The sequence below is a fragment of the Python bivittatus genome, unplaced genomic scaffold (genome assembly GCF_059951505.1).
Source record: "Python bivittatus isolate LINGU-HERP-01145 unplaced genomic scaffold, Pbiv_v1 ctg000610_np1212, whole genome shotgun sequence".
Classification (NCBI taxonomy): Eukaryota; Metazoa; Chordata; class Lepidosauria; order Squamata; family Pythonidae; genus Python; species Python bivittatus.
Genome location: NW_028277088.1, coordinates 31416776 through 31433722, shown reverse-complemented (window position 1 = coordinate 31433722; position 16947 = coordinate 31416776). Strand labels below are relative to the sequence as shown.

Sequence of the window (16947 nt, the reverse complement as noted above, 5' to 3'; positions counted from 1 at the left end):
TCCTGCTTACTGCCTCTTGCTGCAGGCAGTCAGCATCAAGAATTGAAAATGTGGCATAATCCAGAGACATTTGAGGATGGTTTTAAGGAAAGAAATAGAGCAGTGCAGAAAACCTACCTAGGAAAAACAAATGCATGTCAAGTACTTCTATAATAAGCTCAAGGAAACCATTGTGGGACTTATGCAAAGAGAAGTGGGATGTATCCTTCTATAGCCCAGGCCAAGATCATTTGTTAGCAGACGGAAGAAAGGTCCAGGGCTGCTGTTTGCTCTTCATCCACCCACTTGCTTTTGCTCTGCTGGTAACCTAATTGGAATGACTAAATGTCTTAAATTGAGCTTCTCCTATACTAGACACAGTATACTAAAGTACAGAATGTATACTAGGCTTCAAAGAGGAACCCCATTCACTTTTTCAGTATAATTGCTTCTATCATCCAGTGTTTTCTTAGGTCCTCAATTTGTCTTTATCATCTGTTGCCTCAAATAGCCTCTGCAAGCTCAGAACTCATTCTCTTTTTTGCTACCACTGCATGCTTTTATGTCATCTGCTTTCTACTTGCTCTTTTTCTTTGGCCTCTTTTTTAGCTGAGTATCCCTCAGATGCTTAATATTGCCCAAATTACACTCCTTTCTAGTCATACTAGCTCTGCATTTTTCTTATTTACCTGTCTGATCTCCAGTTATTAAGTTTCTCTGCTTGGTCCCCACTGGGTGAGGTCATCCACAGGTTTGGGGTTCAATATCATCAGTTATATCTGTTGACCCCAGGCTGGCCACGTGAGGCTGTCAAGGTTCTGTCCTAGTGTTTGGAGCAGGCACTGGCTCTGATTCAGTTCTACTAAGACAAAGTGGCTGTGGATATTAGGGCTGCCTGGATCTGGCAATATTCTATTGTCAGCCCCACAGAATAGACCAGACCAGAAAATCAACTCCATAGGAGAGCTATCGCTATTTGTATTGAGATTGGCTATAATAGAATCTTGCTGTACTTCCTCCTGCTTATACTCCAGTGAATCAGGGGAGGTATCTGCCCAAACTACTTCCAAATATATCATTTCTCAAAACAAATTATTTCAGCCCCCTTTGCCTAGACAATGATTTTTGCATATTTCCATCAAGGTCAATGTCCTTGCTGTCTACATTCAACTTTAACCTTGGATAGGGTTGCGTTTCCTATTGAAGAGTGATGCAATCGGGGGGTCCTCCTGGACTCTCAGCTCCTGCTGAATGAGCAGATGGCACCTATGGCCAAGAAGGCCTTTGCACAATTCCAGCTGGTACGCCAGTTACACCTTTTCCTGGATTGAGAGGCCCTCCAGATGGTTACTCATGCCCTAGTCACTACACAGCCCAACTATTGAAATGTGCTCTATGTGGAGCTGCCCTTGAAACTTGGTTATCTGAGGGACCACCTATCTTCTATGGTATCTGCTTGGCTGACAATAGCTGGCAGGGTTGGTGTGCTCTGGGTCTCTTCAGTTTAACAGTGTCATCTATCAGGACCTGGGAAGTGTGCCTTCTGTTACAGTGCCTGCCCTCTGGAATGAGGTTGCCCTGGAGATCAATGGGGCTCCCACCTAGATGGCATTCTGGAAGGCCTTAAAGACCTAGCTGCTCTTCCAGGCCTTGGGATAGATGGTGGTTGGGGCCCCCATCAGATGTTTGTGTGTGTGGGTGTTATTGGCCAGACTTACTATCTTATTATTTTTCTTTAATACCCTATTTACCTTCTATTTTCTACCTGCTTGGTTGTATTGTTGAGTCACCCAGTGTCAGTCTGGAGTTGGGTAGTGTCTAAATTGATCAACTGGTTGCCCATTCCTTTCCAGAGCTGCTGACTAGAAGAGATATGAATTGTCTACATTCTGTATGCTGCTAATCCCAGCCAGATTTAGCCTGTTCTTTAGTTAGATGAGATTGTGCTTGGGATGGACAGGCAGACTTACCAATAAAACTCATTCAAGAGAAAACAAAATATACCACTGTTGAGTCACTTATTTGGCTTGGGAGGTCAAGTGATTCAGGGTGGAATATACCCTCCCCATGAAACAGGTCAATAGTTGGAAAGGACCATTAAGGCAATCAAGTTGAACAACATGATCAGCACAGGAATCCATTTACAAGCATGGTCTGAAATGCTGAGCCTGCCTTTAGAGCAGTGTTTCTCAACCTTGACAACTTTAAGAAGTGTGGACTTCAACTTCCAGAATTCCCTGGCCAGCATGCTGCCTGGGGAATTCTGGGAGTTGGTCCACAGATCCTAAAGTTGATAAGGGTGAGACACACTGCTTTAGAGCCTTTATGCAGCCTTGAGCCAAGGATCGCAAAGGATGTGGCAAGTTCCCAAGTGCTGCTCTTTTCTTTATGGTGAGGCAGAGAAGCTGGGAACTACAGCATCCAATTTTAGGGTTGTGCTTTTAATCTTTCTAGTGGTAAAGGCATTTTTATTTACCCTACTTAATTACTTTTATGCAAGGTATACCAAAACTGCAGGCTATGCAGTAGCCTGTTTAGGGTGGGGGGATAACTTAAGGGGCAAAATGTTGCCTTAAGTTTTTCAGGTGTTCACAATGCTAAATAAAACCTACTGAACTCCATCTAATCACTTCTGCTAACAAAGCCATGTGGCCCTCAAACCAATGGAAGTCACAGACCTTTGCATGTTATATTCACAGCACTTATTAAATGCTATTATAAGTTACTCTCGGAGTGATAGTGGAGTGGGGTTTTAAATGTTTTAATTAAAATAAATTATGCATACGCAGTGCAAAGTACCATGACTCCTGTTATGCTTTCATATTGGTAAAGTCCCTTTATACATAATTCTTCAATATAAAATTATAACATCTACAGCAAGAAAGGCCTACTGTATTGCCTCTCTCCAGCTTCCTCCTCTGTTCCATCAGAGGAAAAAAAAAGTTTGCCATCATTCAAAAGTGATGCCTGCTCTGTGCAATGAGAATGCGATTCATAAGAGGTGACACTGATTTTTCAAATGTTAAATTTTTATTTCATATATACAAAAATAACTTTCTTAGGAGTTTTCAGGATTTCACAGTTTTGTACATTTCAACAATGATATACAACTTAAATGTGAAAAAATTAGGGGATTTGAAAAAAAAATAGAGCTTAGCTGAATAGCCATTTACCCTATGGAACTTCACCATTCTTCTCACGATCCTTCATCGGAATTCTCTAAACTGATCTACATGGCAATTTCTGATTTACAGCATAGAAAGACATTAAAATTTCCTATCAACCAAGTCCCATTTAAATCTTCTATTGTCCTACGTGTGTCAATATTGGTGTACGCGTTTAAAAAAGTGACCAGCCTGCTTAGTAAAGATCTTAAGAGATGAAGCATTTAAAAATGATATTGTATAAGCCTAACAGAATTCAGTATTTTGGAATGTACCTAATGATGATTTTCTATCACTACCCTTAGAAACATAAAATAACCCCCAAATAATAACAATCTCACAAAAGAATTACTGATTGTATACACATTCAACATGCATTCAAAGGAAGGGGTACATCAGTGGCATCCAAGATATATTACTTTAATACAGTTGCCAAGTTAAAACACACTTTTTCTAGCTAATCCGTTGCATTTCAAAAAAAAGTGTAACTCACTACCATATATGCATCTAAAGCTTTAATCAGACATTTCTCTTATCCTCATATTGAAAGGGCAACAGCTAACATCATCCAGTCTTGTAAGATTGAACATGATTTTCAGCTGTGTTACCTGCTCAGTGTCAAAATGTTCAATCTTAAGAGTGAAAGATTCTCTTAGCTGCAAGAAGCCCCAAAGAAATTCAGTTCTGTCAAGACATCGGGAAGGGAGGGAGGGAATCAAGCTATCCTTTAAAGTACCAAATAATAAAATTGATATGTAGGAGTCATTAGGAATCTTATCATTAGATTGTTGCGTGGGGTTTTGTTGTTTTTTCCTCATGGATGTTACCATTTTAGTATTGTAGAGAAAGGATTATCCAATACATAGTTTCAGTCACATTGAACTTTAATTGAAAAACTAATCCAGAGCAGTTTACATCAGAAACAAACAAAAATATTTCAATACGACATGATGAAAGTAGCTTTTGAGATAGTTTAAGGGTTGCTCTGTTTTCTCTCAGTGTTTCCAAGACTTGTTATGGGAACTCCTCCTGCCAACTGAACCAAGACAAAACAAAGCAAAATAATAATAATAATAATAATAATAATAGTAGTAGTAGTAGTAATAATAATAATAATAATGTACAGCATTTGTCGTTTATATTTGACTCTGAGCAGGTAAAAAATTACTCAAGATCTGAAATTAAATGAATTTCAGACAAATACTGTTACAAAAATGGTTCCTGCATTTTACATTTTTATTCCAAAGCTGCAAAGATCTAAGATACCTAACTGTGGCCCCACTTCACTTATGTCAGTATCATATACAGATCTGAACAAGACAATTGCATTCAAAATTCTGCATCAGTCTCAAAAGGAGCTGTTGCTGCTGATCCACAAAATGATGAAACAATATCTCATTGTTTTTAGGAGTCCCAAGCTTGAGACCTTATTATTATTGGTAGAATTTACCAGACCTTGGGTAGGTATCTTAACAGTTAAATTGTTTCAGTTCTTCTTTGAGCACTTTTCTTTTTCAAAATCTCTAACTACAAAAAATTACCTATACAAATATTTTGTACTTAATTATTTTAAACTCACTGCTCATCTGGGGCACTAGTATAATAGAGAGATACACAGTTGTTCCTGAAGCATCAACATGTACTATAATCTAAAACAAAAGAGGGAAGACACCCCTCAGCTCCTGTTTTCCACCTTTTTCTTTAACACGTACTGTGCTAATTTCTTTTCATAGTTTTCCTTTATCGTGATAACTGTCTGTTTGACAAATAGATACTTTCTGTTCTTAAATCAGTTATTATACTTGTATTTACAAATTCAGAAGGCCAAAAATAGTTTAAAATAATAGCTTCATTGCTTGAAGATCAAGTAGCTGGCTAAACAGAAATGGGCATTTACATTAAAAACTAAAATTAGCTTTCATTTAGATCTGATTCAGCATGATTCATGTGGTCTGCATTTTATTATAAATTTAATATAAATGGAAAGCTTAAATAAACATATAACAATTATATATACTCCATGAACTTCATAGTGCCCATGAATTCAATATGACTTTTCAGAGTTCAGTTATATTTTTAAAGTTACCATAATCTATAAACTGGATAAATTTATGGAAAACTATGATTTTTTTAAAAAGCTTCAACAGATGATAAAATGATGGATTGCCTTTATCTTTAAGTGATATTTTCATAACTGCCATGCACTTTTATTGATTTTTTCCATTCCATAATTTTTGGTGAAACTATAGAATAGAACAACGAACAAAATTTACTGATCCATGTTAAGTCTAGTACAGGCAATTGCATAAACCATTGTTTTCTATTAATATTACACAGGCATACCCATATATTTAACCATATATATTTCAATATATATTTACTTTGGTACAGATAATTATGTACCCTAATGTCAGAATACTGTCTTGCCATTTCATGTACTCATCTGAGCATACACACACTTATTCCATTTTTATATCGAACAACATATGAAGTCATCTTCATATGACTTCTCATTTACTCTCTTAATGAAGGGAGGGTAAATATATTCTATCCTTTTTGTAAAAGTGGTATCTAAACACTTCTGGTATATTCTGGATTAATTATTCATAGGAATTTGTGATATATCAGTTCAGATCACTGAATATCCATGAATTGACAGGAACTCTCCAGTTTCAGACAAAGATGCCAAGAACTGAAACTAGGGCACTTGAAATAGCTGCTCTACCTCTGACTTACACCCTCCCAATCAATCCACTCTGCACCTCATTTACTAAACTCAGCATCACGGTACTGTGCTTAGAAGCATTTTTACTGTTACACCTCTCCCATGCTGCCATTCAGTGGGAGGATAAATACATGGGTCTCTGTATTCAAAGTTTTAATTTCTTCATAATTGGGATTACAATATCCATGCAGCAAAAACAGTGAATGGCCCCTATCATGTGCAGTGATATTCTGCCATTGATCACAGAGGTGTGGTTTATATCAAATGCAGTAGTTCTTTTACATGGCATGGATCTCTTCCAATTAGGTATGGGACCTATGGCTTAAATTCCCACACTAATGCCAAGACTGAATGCTGTGCTAAGGACATAATTTAAGCAGTTCTCCCAAGATCATCTAGGAGCACCAACATAAAAAGTCTTGCCAGAGAGAATATAAAATGTTTCTGGACCAATTCCTACTTTTAACAAGCTCTTTAGAAAGCCATTAAGACATCTACTGATGTTCTCTTTTTCTTATTCCTGCTTTGGGCAGCAGGGAGCTTCTGAGCCTTAAGACCAACACCAAATTCCTTTAATTACTTACTAAACTTTCCTTGAACTAAGGCCGATTTGAAAACCCTTCTGCTTTCCAGTCAGAGTGGATAATACAAATCAATTGGGCTAGAAGCAAAACAGAACTGGAGTAGATTAAGTGAGTATTCTGCTTGAGGACACTTTCTTTCTAAAGACAGTTCATCTGGAATCTGAACAGAACTTTAATCAAGGCTACTTAAATTCAGCCCAAACCATCTAGCAAAAAGCAGTAGCAACAAACCAACAGGAACGCTGTCTAATGAAGTACTGAAAACAAATGAATGAAAAACAGTATTCGAGTTAAGGGTTCAGTAATGTCTTCCACTCAATCTCCACTCAAACAACATCCTATCCAATAAAAGTATAGTAATTTTTACACTGTACCCCACTTCCTAATCTTACAATGACACTGAAATTACAGAGTAAAGTGTCATTTTGGGTACTGGCATAAAAATTTTCCAGACTCAGGTATACATTTTTTTTAAATACTTAACATCAGCCTATCTACAGAATTAATGCAACAGAAATAAGTTTCTCTAAAATATTTCATATTGTTAAAAGCTAAGTTCTAAATACCAACAGCAATTAAGACAGATATGCAATAATTTGCATAACATTTACAAAATATACTTAAGTCTTTAAAAAAATACCGTAAAGGTTTTTAATCTACAATACCTTTTTGGCATCATCATTTCTCTATATAAACTAAAAACTATTGAAACCCTGTTTCCTTGTGCATCTTAAAAGCCAAAATAATTAAAAGCTAGTTTGCACTGTCTTGGCCTTTTCCAATAATTTTTCATTGTTGGCATCTTGTGTATGATACTTTGGTATTGAAAATAAGCTCTGAAATCCTAGTGCCTGTACTCATATGGCAAAATAAAGTGGGCAGATGATAGCCATCTCTGGCCCTCTGCATGTTAGCAATGGATGGCTCTATTTATAATAGCAGGCATAATATAAAATATGATCATCATGTTATTCCCTCTTAGTGATCGTCCATATCTACATCCATTCAATAGAATATGTATCAGAAAAGTGTTTATGTGATCAGTAAATATGAACCTAAGAGAATGAATTATCTACTTGTCTATCTACTAAAGGAAGAGTTATTAATGAACATTGTAAAATATGAATGTGAAACAAAAATTCACTGATAAGTAACATTGAATTTTAGCATCTGACAATAATTTTAGTTTCACACTCTATTTGGTGAATAAAGCCATGTAACACAAAGTAACAGCTCAAAAGTCCCATCACATCACATTTTATAACACACAAAATCACTCATAAATACTCTGGTATAAACTAAAAGCCAGTCATAGAACAATATACAAATACAGAGCAAGGTCATAATAAAAAAAGTTGATTTTGTTCCTCTAAGCTATGAGTTTTCCACAAGAACATACATCCTACATGCTGAGCCCTTCACTAAGACTCTGTAGCATAAGGCTCTTTCAGGCTACTTCACCATGATGTCAAATACGATGAATTTACATTACAAGAATTCTTTGAGAAAGTAATACTTATTGTATGGGTTGAAATGTTGGCTTTTTAAAGAAGACTCTTAGGGAAAGTTCAAGATATTGCTTTTACATTTATGTAAAAAAAGAACATACAGAAAAGTCTACAGTACATCTGTCTAAGACAAGACAACTGCCAAACATGGATAAACATTAAGCAAACACATGTCAGTAACATGGCTCAGTGCTGGTTGCTCCTTAAGCATTGAAAGTTCTGCTCATGTCAAGAAAATATGCTTATTAGGACTAGATCTAAACAAGAAAAACTGATCAGATGAAACATTTGATTCAAAACAGAGTTTTACAAAAACCTTTTCAAGTATTTTTCTCCTTATCACAGTGAAAATGTAAGATCAAATGTATAAGTGAATGACTGGAAAGTTCTTTAGATGAGTAAAGGCAAAGTAGTAAATCAAAACATTTATAAAAATGCTTCAACGCATTTCCTTCATGTGATATGAATAAAAAGGTTATTTGTAAAAAGTTAGAAAAATTAAAATAAATTACATATTAAGTACACTTTCCCTTCAACATTTTGTATAAAAAATTTGACTAGCATACCATTATCTTAATATACACAGAATAAAAACGTATTGGGTCTTGCCAAGTATCTGGCACCATTGTACATTATTTTCTTAGTCTAGTGTTTGTTTCAACTAACATAGTATGATGTTTATATCATCTTCAAAAGAACTGTCAGTATACCCAGCTAATTGGGACCCACTGTGATTCCATCCTCAATTTCTCTGTAGCAGTTTGCAACTTCTCAAATGCTTTGTCTAGGTTGTCATTCACAATAACCAGATCAAAGTAGTGACTATAAGCTCTCTGGATCCGTGCACTCTCATCAACAGTTTTCTTCAAATCAGTATCCTGTTAGAATATTGACACAAAAATAAAACAATACTATAAAAAGCAATTGATAAGCAGTAACTGTGGTCATATTTAAAAACTGAGAGCCTGCATTAAAAATTTAGGTAATCTTAGAAATCAGCAAGATCAGCTCCTAGAAAAAGTGTTTAAAAATTAATTCCTAAAAATATAATGATACAGGAATCTGAAAAAGTGCAAACAGCTGTCTAGGTGCAGCAGATGTTCTTAATTAGGTTACAATCTAGATCTTGAGATTCCTATAATTATGTACAACTCTTAAAATATGCACATAAGTTTGCAAAGTACTTTGAAATCTTTCTTTAGACAGAATTGTTGCAAGATTAGTTTATTATGATATCTTATACTGGATTTGCACTGGAAAACGTTCCAGATATTTTAGTTAAAACAAAGCAGCTATATTTTGTGCTAGGCCAAGCTATGTGGACCATATTATCCACATTCTGAAATGATTACATTGGTCAACGGACTTTTTCCTGGCCCATTTTAATATGCATGTATTTATATATAAAGCTCTAGCAGCTGAGGACCAGAGTGCCTTAAAGATCTCCTTCTGTCACACTGACTTATCTAGCTATTTTGCCCAACTAAATGGCCTGATTGTTTACTCGTGAAATTATTTTCTATGCTCTTTCTGTAGTGCTTCATATACTTGTCAGGCTAAGTCTACATTTAATTATATTCAGAATCATATTTGGAATTTGAAATTAACCTTATTAGCTTTTTACCAATCTCACTGATTTCAATGAGACTATCCAAACTATTTACTATTTTAATGCATACTATTCTGGCCAATTTTAAATGAAGTGGAAAAATACAGCATCATATAAGTGTAGGTGTCATTTTGTGACCAGCAAGTAATATCACATATGTCCCACTTTTGAATTAAGTAACTACATTAGAATACTAATCTAGGAATGTTATTTGAATTAAAAGAATTACTTGCCCATTATCCATAATACATTTTAAAAACATATTGAGAGCCAACAGGAACATCCTTTGCGTCACATCAGCAAGCTACTAGTCTGCCAAGTTTTTTGAAACAGATGAGGCAGTTATCACAGAATGAAATAAAAATCTGCAACAATCATGCCTAGAAAGTTTAGTAAAAGTGCAAGAACTACAAACAGGCAAGCAAGAGAAGGAAAGGAATTTGAAGATGTTCAGTAGTATAATAGGCATAGCTTTAATCATGTTGATAAAACAAACTAGTTTGCTCACACGTATTTAAAAAAATAATAATTTCCCTTACTGTTAGAAGCTTGGTTGTAATCCCTGCATCAACCACAGCTTTGTGCATTGCACGCAGTGTTTCAAGTTCTGGAGCAGCAATAAAAACTACATAGGGCATAAACTCTGATGTCCGCAACACTTTAAGCGCCTGAAGAGAAAAGAATGAGTTACCCGTTCAGTTCTTTGGATATTAGGCAGCATCAGCATAAGCAACTTTAATATTATGCAGTTCTTCATGACAGCACACAGACTGATATGCATTTTTCCCTATTTAATAGCCAGTGTGCTTCAGGTCCCTTCAATCAAGCAATGTCATCCATTGGGACCCAGGAAGTGTGCTTTGTCGCAGCACCTACCCTCTGGAACTACATCTCCCCAGAGATCCATGTAGCTGCCAACCTGATGATGTTCTAGAAGTCTTTAAAAACTTGGCTGTTCTCCCAGGGTGTTTGTGGAGCCCTGTTACTAGTGGTGGTGGTGGGATATGGTTGTCAGGATGTGTCAGGTTTTCTCTGTATTGTTTTTCTGTTTCTTAAATTGCAAGCTACCCAGAGTTGCTCTAGAGTAAGGTGGCCTCTAAATCTAATTTTAGTATGTTTCAATTCTGTTTTACATTTCTCAAAATGATTAACAACTAACGATAAGAGAATTTTATTATTTATTATATTTATATCCCACTGTAATCTAACAACACTCAGTGACTTGTATGATATGATATGATATGATATGATATGATATGATATGATATATATATGATATATATATATATAATCATACTATTTTTAGTATATCTTAATTACATTTCAGGTGTTTCTGTATACACTTGAGCAGTGAAAATAGCATTAGAAATATTTTAACATTCATTTCATTAAAAAAAAAGCAAAATAAGTGCAAATAAAAAGTGATTTGCATACAACATATTGAAGCAATAAAAATGGATATGAGACCCAGCAAATTAATAAAAATGTGAAGAACATTATAGCAAAGAATTAGTCCAGACAAAGTCTTGTTAGAAAAGGAAGTTTCTGTATTACATCAAAAAGAGTGCAAGGTAGCCAGTTTGGTGTAGTGGTTTAAGGCACCAGGCTAGAAACTGGGAGACTGTGAGTTCTAGTCCCACCTTAGGCACAAAGCCAACAGGGTGACCTTGGGCCAGTCACTCTCTCTCAGCCCTAGGGAGAAGGCAATGGCAAATCACTTCTGAAAAACCTTGCCAAGAAAATTGTAGGGACTTGTTCAGGTAGTTGCGAGGAGTCAACACTGACTCAAAGGCACCTCTCCCCCCACCCCAAAAGCCCTCTCTTGGAATGGACTGTCAAAGCCCAGGTTTCCTCTAAACCAAGAATTTGCACAACCTAATTTGGGCCCAGAGACACATCAAATTTTGAGGGATACACAAGGGCAGGGGTGGGGGGAACCACTCCCAAAACTGAGTGGAGGCAAGGCAGCAATTAAATTAATACTAATTTCCCTCCCTTCTCCAACCTTTTAATTATTGTGATTGAGTTCCTTTCAAATAACTTTCCGATATACGCATATACATACAATTTCTAACCACTGCCTCTCTGAACTAACTTTAAATCTCTAGTTTTCCAGAGGCTGAGAGAGCCAGTTTGGTCTAGTGATTAAGGCAATGGACGAAGAACAGAGAAACCTGAGTTCTTGTCCTGCCTCAGGCCCGGAAGCCAGCTGGGTGACTTTGGGTAAGTCACCCCCTCTAAGCTGCAGAAAGCAGTGGTTAATCACTTCTGAAAATCTGGCTAAGAAAATGGCATGGACTTCTCCATGTAGTCACCAAGAGTCAACTTCAAAAAATGAAAGAAATAGAGGCTCAGATTTTATCCTTTACTGATCTGATGCTACCACAACCACAATCTTGTTGTAATGTTAGACTACAATTTTGGAGACAGTAACAAATATTGGTCAAAAATGGTGGACAAAAATGCAGTAATGGTAGGGAATGTAAGCTCAAGAACTGTCATTATAAATGCCAATCCATTTGGCCTTTGGCTCGTCTTCATAAGCCACTTTGCATTTCAAAAGAACAATAACAATTCTACCCTTACAGTGAAGTCATTGGAGCTCCTCTTTCAAACATGTAAGGTTCTTGCTCTCCTCTAGACACAACTGGGAAATCCACAACTTGCAAGGTTCCTCAATTGGGCAGGACTGAATTTTTTAGACTATTTTGTTTTCACATTTGCAGCCTTGGGGGGTTTAAGAGCCATAATGGGCACTTAAGCCTTGTGAAAACAGCCTTTAAGATCTGCTAAATCAGGAAAAAGATCAGTGACCCTCACTCTGGTGAAACTGCAACATCACTGGCAACACCAAGGCATGATGCAGCCCCCACCCCCTGTTGAAAAAGAGAGCCTAGTCCTCTTCTGAAATCTGCTTGCTGTTCAAATTAATGGAATAACAGAAATTCCAACTCTTAAAATTTCTCTGATTTGGCCAGGTGCAAAATTTTCTCTTTGATACTTGAAAATTAAAGTATTACACCAGCATACCTGTGGATTCACATCCAAGATACATGTTCTTCCTGTCTGAACCACTTCAATGATAGAATCTATTTTGGTGCCATAAAGGTTTCCTTCATATTCCCCATGTTCTAAGTATCTTCCTGCTTTGATATCTGCCTCCATTTCACTTCGTGACACAAACCGGTATGCTTGTCCATCTTTCTCATCATCCCTCGGTTTCCGTGATGTAACTAAACAAATTGACATATGTGCAAAACAACAACATACAAAGGCAACTGCCAGGTATGCTTTTATGTAATAATGTCTTTGGAAAAATAAATATTTTTATCAGCTACCCATAATAAAAATGTTTAAATAAAGTTTACCTAAGTACTAAATCCCAATCTGTAGAATATATCCCAAAGTATGTTCAGAAGTATTTAATGGGGCTTATTCCCAGGTAAATATACTTTGAAGCCCAATTGCCCATGTTTGCTGACATTATTTTACTGTCAAACATGTAAAACTAAATGGCCAGTATTAGAAAAATGAACTAGTTACACAATTTCAAGTGCATTTATTCATAGTATTTTAACCTGTTGTTATACTACCTTCTTATTTCATAATGTCTACTTGAGATGCAGATTATCAGGGACCAGAGAAATATGTTTAATGAATCAGTGTAAAAAAACCAAAAACTTACATGGTACTGTGGTTCCAAACTTTGTGGGATTCAGTACAATAAATCTGTTTTTCAGACTTCTTCGGCCAACTCCTTGGGCTCCTATTAAGACCAGTGTTTTTCTTTGAAATGGAGGCATTTTCGCTACTTCCTCATATATCTGAATTTCATGTCGATCAAATTCTAGATGTGACAGTACATGTTAAAATCAAAGCAATGTGAACATTGTATAAATTTCATAACTCTAGAGATTATAGTCCACCAACAGCCAACGGCCATGAAGCACATTGGGTGACTTTGGGATACTCATTCGCAACCCAATCAACTTCACAGTGTTGTTGTGGGAGTAAAATATGTTTTGTATTGCACTTAGATATGAGTGCATAGCAAATAAAAATATTAAATACAAAAAATATTTCTTTGGAGAATAAATATATAATAGGAACTAAAGTTGTTACTAGGGTCTTGCACCATGTAAATATTTCCTACCATGCTTATATTGCTTCTACACCATCCTAACAACTTTGGATTCAACATTAATCTGAAAAGTAATCATTACTCCACACAACCCTAATAATTCCAAGGATCAATGAAACTCTATGCACTCTATGCACCCTTTCGTAATAAGGTAGGATGTATGGACATCATGAGGCAATTCCAGAGATACAGCCTCAATCTTTCCATTGGAAGCCAAGAAGCAACAGGACCAATATGTACAGTGGGGCAAAAAAGTATTTAGTCAGCCACCAATTGTGCAAGTTCTCCCACTTAAAAAGATGAGAGAGGCCTGTAATTTTCATCATAGGTATACCTCAACTATGAGAGACAAAATGGGGAAAAAAATCCAGAAAATCACATTGTCTGATTTTTAAAGAATTTATTTGCAAATCATGGTGGAAAATAAGTATTTGGTCACCTACAAACAAGCAAGATGTCTGGCTCTCAGAGACCTGTAACTACTTCTTTAAGAGGCTCCTATGTCCTCCACTCGTTACCTGTAGTAATGGCACCTGTTTGACCTTGTTATCAGTATAAAAGACACCTGTCCACAACCTCAAGCAGTCACACTCCAAATTCCACTATGGCCAAGACCAAAGAGCTGTTGAGGGACACCAGAAACAAAATTGTAGACCTGCACCAGGCTGGGAAGACTGAATGTGCAATAGGCAAGCAGCTTGGTGTGAAGAAATCAACTGTGGGAGCAATAATTAGAAAATGGAAGACATACAGGACCACTGATAATCTCCCTTGATCTGGGGCTCCATGCAAGATCTCACCCCGTGGGGTCAAAATGATCACAAGAATGGTGAGCAAAATTCCCAGAACCACATGGGGGGACCTAGTGCATGACCTGCAGAGAGCTGGGACCAAAGTAACAAAGGCTACCATCAGTAACACACTATGCCACCAGGGACTCAAATCCTGCAGTGCCAGACATGTCTCCCTGCTTAAGCCAGTACATGTCTGGGCCCGTCTGAAGTTTGCTAGAGAGCATTTGGATGATCCAGAAGAGGATTGGGAGAATGTCATATGGTCAGATGAAACCAAAGTAGAATGTTTTGGTCTAAACTCAACTCGTTGTGTTTGGAGGAGAGAGAATGCTGAGTTGCATCCAAAGAACACCATACCTACTGTGAAGCATGGGGGTGGAAACATCATGCTTTGGGGCTGTTTTTCTGCAAAGGGACCAGGACGACTGATCCGTGTAAAGGAAAGAATGAATGGGGCCATGTATCGTGAGATTTTGAGTGAACACCTCCTTCCATCAGCAAGGGCACTGAAGATGAAACGTGGCTGGATCTTTCAGCATGACAATGATCCCAAACACACCACCCGGGCAACGAAGGAGTGGCTTCGTAAGAAGCATTTCAAGGTCCTGGAATGGCCTAGCCAGTCTCCAGATCTCAACCCCATGGAAAACCTTGGGAGGGAGTTGAAAGTCCGTGTTGCCCAACGACAGCCCCAAAACATCACTGCTCTAGAGGAGATCTGCATGGAGGAATGGGCCAAAATACCAGAACAGTGTGTGAAAACCTTGTGAAGACTTACAGAAAACGTTTGACCTCTGTCATTGCCAACAAAGGATATATAACAAAGTATTGAGATGAACTTTTGATATTGACCAAATACTTATTTTCCACCATGATTTGCAAATAAATTCTTTAAAAATCAGACAATGTGATTTTCTGGATTTTTTCCCCCATTTTGTCTCTCATAGTTGAGGTATACCTATGATGAAAATTACAGGCCTCTCTCATCTTTTTAAGTGGGAGAACTTGCACAATTGGTGGCTGACTAAATACTTTTTTGCTCCACTGTAATTTGGCATGAATTTATTTATTTATTTGCAGGACTTATTTGACTGCCTATTTTATATAATGACTCTAGGGGGCTCACAACAATTCATGAAAACATGGTTAAAAACAAAACTACCCTTCTCCCCAGGTGCCTGACCAAACATCCTTGCAGCTTAACCCCCATCCTAACCCAATGCTTGGGGGAAGAGCTAGGTCTTCATGGCCCTCCAGAAGGCTTAAAAGGGTAGAGATCCCCCTGATCTCAGTGGGAGGCTGTTCCAAAGGGCTGGGGCAGCCACTGAGAATGCACACCTCTGAGGTTCCATCAGGTGGCAACATTTAAGGGAGGGGATCTGGAGCGTGCCCAACTTATCTAACCTAGTAGGAAGGGCAGATACCCTCAGGAAGAGATGGTCCTGCAAGTAACATGGCCCTGTGCCATGTAGGGCTTTGAAGGTGATAACCATTTTTTATTTATTCTTTTCCAGCATTGCTGAAAGCACAGAGGTAAATAAGTATTTTCAGGAGGGGAGCAATACCCAATCTGGCCACTGAAAGACATGGCAGAAAACGTTGACAGGGCTGGGCCAAATATTACAATTGATTTAATTCAATTTTAAAATTAATTAGATATTAATTTGAGATAATTAGATAATTTAGATAATTAGATATCAGACACATTACAAATTATGATCTGATGACAATTTTGGGAAAGCTCTGGGTGACAGCACATGTGGTCTGGACCTTCAGATTCTACAGCTAATTTCATACAACGGTTTTCAAATGAGTGTATGCTGTGAACATAGATCAGTCAACAGAGTAATATTGCTAATTATATGAATGAGGTAATATGTGACAGCTGCAGCTTGTCACAAGGGGTAAAAAAATATTTTCCTCTAGTAGGATTTCTTCTACTGCATGGTTATTTTTTTTAAAAAAAATAGTGCTGTATAGGAGCCCTGTGTTCCCAATTACATCTGGGGGAAGTTAGATGTAATCGGGAACACAGGGTTTCTGTATTATTTTAATACAGTAGTAAAAAAATTGTTAATGTGCCACATTTCAGTTTAGTATTAAAAACTAGGCCCTGAATCTGAGAAGCTAAATTATCAGTGTGTCCAAAGATTATTTGAATTATAAAATAAATTAGCAAACAATATAAATGCAATTTTTTTATATACAGTGACAAGGAATATCACATTGTCTACATGTAGGAAAACTCAGAAAAGGTCAATATCATTTGCTATCATTTCTTGGATTTGTAGTATAGCAACTGGAGAGCAAAAGATATAATACCACAGCACAAAATAAAGATAGAATAGATAGAATCTTTTATTAAGCTTCGAAAACTGAATACACATAAAAAAGCTAAATGAATATAAATAACTTTTTAAAATGTTCCTGCTGAATTATTCTG

General features: G+C 36.9%; 1 protein-coding gene across 3 annotated transcripts in view; it reads right to left on the bottom strand.

Moving 5' to 3' along the window:
• Window positions 1-3766: 3766 nt before the first annotated feature.
• Window positions 3767-16947, bottom strand: part of PALS2 (protein associated with LIN7 2, MAGUK p55 family member) — a 46283-nt gene continuing 33102 nt past the window's right edge. For all 3 annotated transcript variants that reach the window (XM_007433091.4, XM_088150686.1, XM_025169741.2), the window contains 4 exons: window positions 13255-13416; window positions 12600-12802; window positions 10109-10237; window positions 3767-8838 (listed from right to left, as the gene is read on the bottom strand). In XM_007433091.4, the coding sequence (XP_007433153.1) occupies window positions 8662-8838; window positions 10109-10237; window positions 12600-12802; window positions 13255-13416 (671 nt within the window). In that variant the 3' untranslated portion in view covers window positions 3767-8661. The remainder of the gene's footprint in view (window positions 8839-10108; window positions 10238-12599; window positions 12803-13254; window positions 13417-16947) is intronic.